The following is a 9,627-nucleotide window of genomic DNA, read 5'->3' on the forward strand; positions in this document are numbered from 1 at the left end:
GAAGAGATCAACAATTCATGTGGGACATACCCCAATGGTGCACGCTAATGGAACTCTTGGATAAAGTCTATATTTCTCAAGGGGCAGATGATATAATGGTATGGAAAATTGAAAGGGATTATATGTTTTCAATTAAATCATGCTATAACCTTCTCTTTCACGACCGTTGGAGATGATTGTCCCTCAAAATTGAGCAAATTTGGAAGTGGCCAATACCACATAAAATTCAAGTTTTCATTTGGCTAACTGCGCAAGATAAAATCTTAACAATTGACAATTTGCAAAAACGGGGGAAAATTCTTCCCAATATTTCTCTACTCTACAAATTGGATAGTGAGTCAGTTGACCATCTATTGATCCATTGCTCATATACGTTGAAGATATGACATTGGTTAATTGGTGAAACTGGTTTCTGTTTATCACTGCCCCAAAAAGTGGTTACAAGATTGCAAAAGGAATGACTCCCTGGGAAGTTTGGAGGGAGAGAAACAGAAGGATCTTTGATGGTATAGTGTTGCCCGTAGACTCTCTGGCTTTGGCTAAAGGGGGTGTTTTTCTTTATTCTCTAACTGTTTCTGACGATGCAATTTCCTTTTAATCACTTAATGAAAAATATAAATCTTAGTAAAAAAAAAAAGATTGCATCCTTATATAAACTTTTTCTATCTTCTAACAAATAAAAACGCCCTTATAGAGCTTCTCTCTCATAATATCTGCCTCATAATGTCTCTTGCTATTAACTCATGTGGCATTTGACAGTTGCCTTTAGGTGATATTATTCTTTGACATGATTTATAACAAAAAAGTTTCATCCAAATGATAAATTTCAACATCTATTAATGAGTTAGGTAGTAAATGGTTTAAAGAATGATTTTTAGTCGAAATTTAATGGATGAAAGTGTGTCATAACATTCGAGATAATTTATTTTAGACTTTGTGTTCAAACAATGACACATCATCAGATTATCTGATTTCAAATCTAATGATGATTGTAACCTCTTTGTATAAAAAATAAATAATTTACCATAATAAAATGAGTAATAATCCTATAGAACCCTCCCGTACTCATGTGTGTAGAACCCCATAAGATCACCATTAAAGTTAGTATGAATTTCTAGAAAAGTTATCACATGGGTGTGAGACTTGATTTTTTTAATAGATCCGTGTCAAATTTAATAGTGACCATTTAGGGTCTACACATGGATGGGGGAGGGTCCTATAAGATTATTTTTCTAATAAAATTCTTCAAGTTATACTAAAATTTAATTATGAAAGTAAATGGCCTTTCTAATTATGAAAGTAACTTCTTATTTTTTATTTTTAAAAAGCCCAAAATAAATTTATGAGAATATTTGCCAAAAGTCATTGCCCATTTGACTTGCTATTTCTTATAACATGATGGTATGCCCACCTAGTCTCTAAACAATCAAATTAGAGTTTACTTTCAAATATTGTCGAGAAATATGGTTTTAATATTGAAAATCTTTTTGATAGCCTTAAAATATATTTTCATGTTTGTTTATAAAGTTTGGAGCTTCAAAAATAGTATAGATGGACAGATCTATGAAAATCTTGAAAATTGACGGTCAAAAAATACGATACAAAATACATTATTTTAAAAATTTAAGATCCATTTTTTTCTTACGTCCATACATCTTGATATTAAGATGATTTATTTGAAGATAACAACCGCTTTTAGTTAAATTTTTTATATTGTTTAGAGCCTCGGCTCCATGTAAAAAGAACACTTAAATAATTCGTCTTTAATCAGATGCCGCTAAGCCTATTAATGAGGGATTCTTATGCGATCACGAATAACAAGTCTCTCTCTAGGCTTTTGCAACTCTCTCTCTCTACCATTCTCTATCTCCATTGATTAAAATTGCAGTTCAATCGGACTTGTGACTTTTGGAAGATTAGCATCGATCGGTTGTTGTTTTCCGATGGCTTCTGAGCCATCTTCTCCTATGGTTAGGATCCGCTCTGCAACCAGTTTTTTTCTAATTAATGGTCGCATGTGAAATTTCTAGGGTTTTTTTTTACCATTCGGTTACTTGAACTTGAGCTTTTGCATCATGCTGTGATTTGTTTCCCTTTTTTTTTTCTTGATGAATTTTAGGGGTTTCTCATGGTTAATAGTGTGGGACGGATTTTAGGGTTTTTCTTGGCTAATGGATTTTTAGGTTTCTTACATGGCCTTGCTGTTTAGCATTTATATTACCTTGTTATTGTCAAAAAGATCAACTCTATTTGTCAATTCTATTCTGCTATTCAGATAAAGTTTAGGGTTTTTTAACACCCAAGTAGATTTCTGGGGTACTGTTTCTTGTTTTCGTGTTCTTTTTTGATATCAGAGACGCTTGCTTTCATCCACAGCGGATCTAGGGTTTCGAGAATTGATGATGTACCTGGGGCAATAGAGTGATCCTTCGTCGCACCGGCAAGCCTAATCTCACCTTTTGATCGGGGTTTCTCAGTGGCCTGGTTCATATTCCCTTTCTGGTGCCCTATTATTTTATTTCTTCTCATATCTTTGAGAGATAAAATAAGATTGGATATTCTGCGAAACCATTCTCTTCACCCGAAAAATCTTGCCTTTTGATTTGGATTACTCAGTGCTCTGTAGCATTTTTCTCTCTCATTATGTTTTTTATAGTCATGAAGAGAGAAGGCTACCTTTGAAATTGTAAAAGGAAAATGGAAGCAGATTGGAAGTTATACTAATTTCTTCGTACCCATAAACATTCTGGCCTTTTGCTTGGGATTACCCAGTGGCCTATACCTTTCTGTCTCTTCAGTAAGAAGAATAAGAAGAAGACCTTTGAAAGGGAGAAAGAAGGTTTGAAGTCATGCAAAACTACTTTCTACCTCCAAACAATATTGCTTTTTGATTGGGATACTCAGTGATCTGGTTCATAAACTCTTCCTGATACTCAGAAAATTTTCTCTCTCTGCATGGCAATGAGAGAAAGAGGGTTGGAAGTTATGAGAAACAGGTCTCCTCCCCCAAAAATTAGGGATCAGAGACCTGATTGGTACCCTGAACTTGATTCAAGGAGGCACGATGATACACGTCACCCTGATACTCGTTCACGACGAAGCCTCAGCCCAGATAGAGGAAATGGTAGAAGGATTATGGGTGTCAAACGAAGGAACCCATCCCTTGAAAGGCGTGAATTTAAGAGGATTTTGGATGACAAAAGGGGAGTTCTTAGGCCTCATTCTCCTTTTGATTCGAAAAGGCCATTGGGCCGAGACATCGACGAAAGGCCTCATTTCGATGAAGGTTTTTTTATGAGAGACTCACCATCTCGTGATTTTCGATGCAATTACCTTCTCTCCGAGCCCTCAGCGGTGGGTCCCGAATCGAAACGAGTTGGAAGAGCAGCAATGGCATCGGTTAAGAATAGAGATAAGGAATTTCAGGGAGGTCCTGAAAATGGTTCTGCTCTTGATGGTAAAGCCATGCTAGTTCAGAAGTCCATTACGTTAGATGGCACAATTCGTCCTTTCTTTACCTTACCACCAGAAAATTTCCTGCCTCAGGGGCCAAATTCAAGTAGAATTGGTGGCTTTCCATCGAGTGGTAACTTGGGTTCCAATCAGGATCTTCGATATCGTGACGTGGTGAATGCCCGTGCTAACAAGTTACCGATGAGAGATCCTTACGAAGGAGAAGAGAAGCGAACGTATTTTCGAAGAGATGAACACCCTTATCTACCTCCTCAATCTAAAGCCCTTGGTAGCACATCATCGAGTCTTTCGAAGGACCACTTCTATGGTTCTGTACGAGAGCCTCCATCCAGTGGTTATGGAAGGAGCAGCAAGTTCCCTGACCCCTTAAGTTGTGAACGAAGAGGATCAAGCGATGTTTTTGACGACCCCAATTTAATGGGTTCCAAGGATTTGCGAAAGTACCCAAAGGGACCTCCTCTTAGCCCTCCACCAAGAGACAAAGCTCTAGATTATGGTTTTTCAGAACTTGGAAGGGGAGAGAGATTAGGCTCTGGCTTATCTGGTGGTGTTTTTTATGGTAAGATACATGCAAGCTCTCGTGGTGATTATGGTCACAGGGAACCATTTGGCCAGCACTTTGTGAACCCTATCTCAGAGAGGTTGGATGATGTTGGGGCTTCTCGTAGGAGCTTGAGAGAAAATGCTCTTGGAGACCCCCCATTACCCAGTGATGCTATGGAGCTTATCATTTCTGGAAACACGCACCATCCTGACTATGGGATGCAGCCATCTCGGGATTTCTCAATTAGTCTCCCAAGAGATGACTATTCTTGTAGAAGAGAGCCAGCTCCTTTGAGTTATAGAGAAGGCTTAAAGAGTTCTTCAGTGTCTGAAATTGAAAAAGATGTCTACAGACCCGGCTTGAGTGCACAAAGGAAGTTGCATGAGGAGGATTTGAGTATGGATGTACCACGTGAAAGATTGATTAAGAGGAAATTTGTGGTTGATGAGATGAGTGGGGAGCCACATCTCATGAGAGGTGAGTTTTCTAGTGAGCGTGGTATTGCTAGAAGGACCCATGAATTTGACGTTGAAGATAGGGATGACAAATGGATTGATAGAGCTCAAGGTGGGTTATCGATATCTAAATCTCTAAATATTGATCACCCTCAGTATCGCACATCGAGGTCGTTTAATGAGGTTGCTTCAAATAGGGTTTCTGGCCTGTGGCTACCTCGAGAGAATGAGACTGAACAGGCCAAAGGGGCTGTCTTAGACCGCCTCTCTTATGGAAGAAATTTCTCCTTTAAGAGGCGGTCGAGGCTTAGTCCACAAGATTTCGACCCCTCTTCTCGTTTTAACGATAGTCATGATCATAAGAGGCTATTCAAATTTAGAAAGAGCTATCAAGAAGATGATAGGCATGAAGGAGGGTTGAGCTTGCAAGATGAGGAGCAGCGAGATGACGATATGACACCCCAAATAAAGCCTGAACCACCAGAGCACTCGGAGGAGTTCAAGCAGCTGGTTCATAGGGCCTTCCTGAGGTTTTCGAAAGAATTGAATGAGAATCCAGGACAAAGAAAAAGATACAAAGAGCAAGGGAAGGCTGGTAGCGTACGATGCATCGTATGTGACAGGTGTGTCTTCTTATTCGTGATAGGTTTTTGATAATGGATCCCTTCATTTATCAACATGTTTTGGCTCGGCTCGTTGCTTATATATCATTTCAGTTGACCTCAAAGGTATTAGCATTTTAATTGCATGAGAACTTTACCAGGACGCTTTTGCTGATACTGTGGTAAGTTATTCAACTGTCAAGTGAGCATCAGCTAACATGCTTCAGTTTTCTGCCTGAGCTTTATCATATTATAGGTTGCTTTGTGAGTTTTATATTCATTACAGGTGAACTCTTGGAATGGGTTTGAGAATAAGGGAGATCAGATTGGCAATAATCAAAGTGAATGGAAAATATGAAAGCTGTAAAGCTTATGCATCTACATTGAGCCCTCAATTCCCTTGAAACAGGAGTTTGAGAGATATTGCTGCAGTCAGAAGTCTGTTCTCGGCATTGTTGGATTTTTTGATATCTTAAATGGGATTTTGTGCATAATGTTGGAGAGATGCTGATCCAGTACCTTTTATGGGCATGGTCTTTTTTGTGATGAATTTGGTTAGGACTGAATTTACCATAAAGAAATTTTCATTTGCGGGGCAAATTTTGACCCTTGTCTATGTTTCTTTAGCCTGGCAATAATTTCATCATGTGCAAGTGAGATGGAGATGTTTTATTCTGGTTCCCGCGAGGTTAATTAAATGCCATCTCTGGTCCAATTGGCAGATATATTCCTGCGAAACAAGATTTCATACCTTCTATCATATGGTCTATAGTTGCAGGTGATACAGAGAGATGCTCAAAAGTGAGAACTCATCTCTGTTTTAGTGAATTGTATCCTGTACATTGTCTCTGGTTTCATAATGGAGACTGCTACGATCGACAATAGAAATAATAAATAGTTAGGGTATTAGAATTTCTTATTAGTGGTGAAGGACCGTTTCTGCATATTCTTGTGTTATACCAAGTGACATGAAATTTTGTAACATTTTTGTAACTCAAGTCCCAAGCATTCTTAATATGCTAACCATCCTACTTAACCTTGTTTGTATGGAAATTGATGCATGCTTTACTATTATGTGTTCATTGATCAACTGATGTTGTAAGCAATGGCTTAACTGGTATGTGATTGCACGTATATTGTTGACATATTACACCCTGGTATGGCACCATTATTAATTTTTTGTTTTAAATTTTTTATGAGTGATTCTCGTCATTCATATGTGGCCAAAAAAAGGTTATCATTGTTCATGAAGTCCCGAATAAGTTACATATTTACTAGCAACATAGATGTGATCAATGATTACATGTGCGAATGAAGGAATAAGAGCAGCACAAGATACTCCCTCAGAGATAGAGAAGGGCACATTGATCTATATAACTGATTGCAAGCTAACTAATCATTAAATAGTGAGGAGAGTTGAAAATACTTTATGCAAGGCAATCTTGAGGACTAGAAAGAAAACACTAAGCATTTCACAGAAAACTCTACCTTAAGGTTGTGGACCATCTCTAGGCCATGTGACCCACGTAGCTCAGCTATCTCATTGTTTACCTCTCTCACCTGAAATTGGGGCCCTAGACCACCTCTCTTGGATTTGGTGTTATTTCTAGTTGTAAGTTGTGTGATCATCATCTGTTTATTGATGACAGAATCATCAACTGCTATGCTGGAGCGTTGGCATAACGGGTAGTGTGGTTTAGTTATCATGCTCATTGTTTATTGAATGTTGAGAGTTGTTCTTCATCATGACCCTCCAGCGGTGTGACTTTGAATTGCTATGGTCACCAAAATGATTTTTTATGTACTGCAATATATTCACACATATTTTCCTTTTGTCTGCTGGGCCTATAGGATATACTTTACCAGCATGGGGGTGTTGGCTTTGAGATAGGCAATGACATGATGCAGCTCTCTGGTAGAAAATGAGGCAAAGGTTGATGGCCCGAGTAACCAAATATGGAGGATTCTGGGTTGGGCTTGATTGGTTAAGGTGTTGAGAATTGTACACTGGGTCCCATATTCGGATTGTACTGCTGAACTACTAATAAAAAAAATTTCACAAATGCGGGCAAGGTCAATGGGTAGTTGGCGCCTAGTGTAGAAAAAGGTATTCTTGCAATTACAGTTGTCCCTTTTTCATGGGGATTTACCCATCACAGAGATGCACCGAGGGACAGAACGAACTTCATATATCCCTTTTCCACTCAATCCAGAAACAAGATCGGACGTTATTCCAGTTCGTCTCCCTTTTCGTGAAACTCTTCCTTAAGCAAGGCAGCCAGCCGATAAGTCATCGAAGGCTCTGTTTGAATAATGGAATGGTAAGCATTACTCGTTTGGAAGGTGGCAAGTGCCTAGTGTAGAAAAAGGTATACTTGCAATTTTGGGAGGAGGAAGGCCTCACATTTTGAATGGGGGTTGAGTTACATGGGGTGGAATGATCTGGATCTTAGTTCTCTACCAATTTAGTTGGTCACCTTACCTGCAGCCTTCTGCTCTTCCAGATGAAATGGCTATCTTAATATCCACGCTTAACATAAGTATATAGAGTTGACATTCTTAAAAAAGCATCCATGCTTATTGGGTAGTAGTACTGAGTTTTTATAGTCAATTGATTGTATTTGTTCCTCACTTGCCAAAATCCTGGTATATTGAAGAATCAGGTGCAAAATCACACTTTATATGTTTATACTCCATGAATATACCATACAGAATTGTGCTTCAAATACTGTACGCCTCTCTATCATGTGTGCATGTGTGAGTGGGTCTGTGTTTTTGGAGATGCTTAACCCAACAATCTATTGTATGATCTGCAAAACATTGCAGCCTCTCGAAGGAGTTCTCAGACACGCACAACTTGGTGATGCACACATACAATTCTCAAAAGGTCGGGTTAAAAACCGACCATTTGGGGTTGCACCGAGCTATTTGTGTTCTCATGGGGTGGAACAGTCTTGTGCCACCAGACACTGCTAGGGCTTACCAGAATCTTACAAATGCAGAAGCTTCAGCCCAAAAAGAAGATCTAATTGTGTGGCCACCAGTAGTCGTGATCCATAACAAATCCATTGTAATAAACAAGAATGCAGAAGGCCAGGTGGTTGTATCAGTTGATCGCATGGAGGAGATACTCAGAGGTATGCAAAATCACCAAACCACCCAATTCAGTTGACCATTTCCTGATGAAGCTGCAAAGACGGGCTCTTGTTGGCCACATCAATTTTTTTTCTTTTTGATGTTTTTTGTTGGTCACGTCATTCGGCAATATATTGTTGCCACTTCTATCTTTTTCGAATTTAGGACTTCTTATTCTCCCTTAATATTGGGCTATCTCAGTTGCTTTGTTGTAGATTTGATTCTTTTTATTATTTGTTCCGTTTATTTAGGAACATCAGCTTAAGCCTTTCATGAAAGCGATTCATGAAAACAACTTTCAGTTGGAATCACGTAAATTCACAAATAACTACTCACATGCCATAAACCAATTTAATTGATTTTGTTGGTCATTCACTTGCAATCAACTTCCTTCTGAATCTGTTCTCATTAGCTTTTACTTTTTTATCTCATCTGCCAACCTTGAATTTTTCTGTTCTTCGTACTTTTGAAAAAGAAAGTACCTTATGATTTATTTTTTTTCTGTTATGGGGGGGTTGGGGGTTTGTGGTGTTGGGTGAGAGAGAGAGATCAGTAGTGCCCATAACCTCATGTTTGACTGTATGTATTCTTAGCAGAGATGAGTTTCAATACAGGTAAAGTGAAGGTGTGGAAGGGGAAGCATTTGAGCCTTAGCATTCTTCTCGTCAAATTTCCAGGCACCTTCTCTGGTTTACAAGATGCCGAGAGGCTTCACAAGCATTACTTCGACAAAGGGAGAGGAAGAAAGGAGTGGCAAAACCACCTAAAATTTAAGGCTGAGCCTTCCAAGACTAGTGATTCATCGGAAAAAGAAGATTCGTCTTTGCTCTATGGATACATTGGTTTGGCTGGTGACATTGACAAATTCGACATTGGTACCAAGAAGAGATGTGTTGTCAAGAGCATGAAAGACATTAAAGCCATTGCTGATGCCCCTCTCAAAACCAGAGAGTAATGGGCAAATTGGGTAAGTGAAACTAGGCCAGACAGCTGAGAACACAATTTTAATCTATGTTGGTTTCGGGGTAAATGTGATAAGATTATGCGTCGTGATGATGCTGTTTGGTCTTTTGAATTGATAACTTCGATTACCTTTTCCAATGTTGATGCTGCGGTATATGTTCGTATCTTTTGAGCTATTGCCACTGCTCTATCCCTCTCTCTCCAAATTTTTTAGATTGACGTGAACCATTCCTTGGGGGAGAGAGAGAGATCGCATTATGGGCATTGTCAACTGCTTGTGTGTGTGAGAGAGATTGCAATATGGGCATTGTCAACTGTTTGTGTCTTATCTACTTGTTCCTTTTTTTACAGAGCTTCTGAACGACTGTGTGAATGTGTGCATGCCACAGAGAGAGAGAGAGAGAGAGAGAGAGAGATTCTGGGTAAAAGGTTATGCTTCATTATCATACAACGG

At 39.0% G+C, this 9,627-nt stretch overlaps 1 protein-coding gene across 8 annotated transcripts; it reads left to right on the forward strand.

Moving 5' to 3' along the window:
• The first annotated feature begins 1,758 nt into the window (after positions 1-1,758).
• LOC18441382 (uncharacterized) lies at positions 1,759-9,339 on the forward strand. Of its 8 annotated transcripts, none has more exons than XM_088851962.1 (4): positions 1,763-1,970; positions 2,355-5,096; positions 7,902-8,212; positions 8,804-9,339. In XM_088851962.1, exons 2-4 carry the CDS (start codon positions 2,956-2,958, stop codon positions 9,163-9,165), a joined length of 2,814 nt encoding a protein of 937 aa, XP_088708088.1. In that variant the 5' UTR covers positions 1,763-1,970; positions 2,355-2,955; the 3' UTR covers positions 9,166-9,339. The 8 variants fall into 8 exon arrangements, 7 of the variants coding, with proteins under 7 accessions (XP_088708088.1, XP_088708087.1, XP_020527294.1 ...); XM_088851961.1 differs by having other exon boundaries at positions 2,377-5,096; XM_020671635.2 differs by having other exon boundaries at positions 1,764-1,970; positions 8,807-9,339.
• Positions 9,340-9,627: the final 288 nt, after the last annotated feature.

Source organism: Amborella trichopoda, chromosome 11 (genome assembly GCF_054954075.1).
Source record: "Amborella trichopoda isolate Santa Cruz 75 chromosome 11, AtrichopodaSantaCruz75HAP2 v2.0, whole genome shotgun sequence".
NCBI lineage: Eukaryota > Viridiplantae > Streptophyta > Magnoliopsida > Amborellales > Amborellaceae > Amborella > Amborella trichopoda.

Coding starts and splice junctions, on each gene's coding strand:
- LOC18441382 (XM_088851962.1), top strand. CDS start 2,956: ATGGCAATGAGAGAAAGAGGGTTGGAAGTTATGAGAAACAGGTCTCCT. Junction 5,097..7,901: donor CGATGCATCGTATGTGACAG/GTGTGTCTTCTT, acceptor AAAACATTGCAG/CCTCTCGAAGGAGTTCTCAG. Junction 8,213..8,803: donor CATGGAGGAGATACTCAGAG/GTATGCAAAATC, acceptor ATGTATTCTTAG/CAGAGATGAGTTTCAATACA.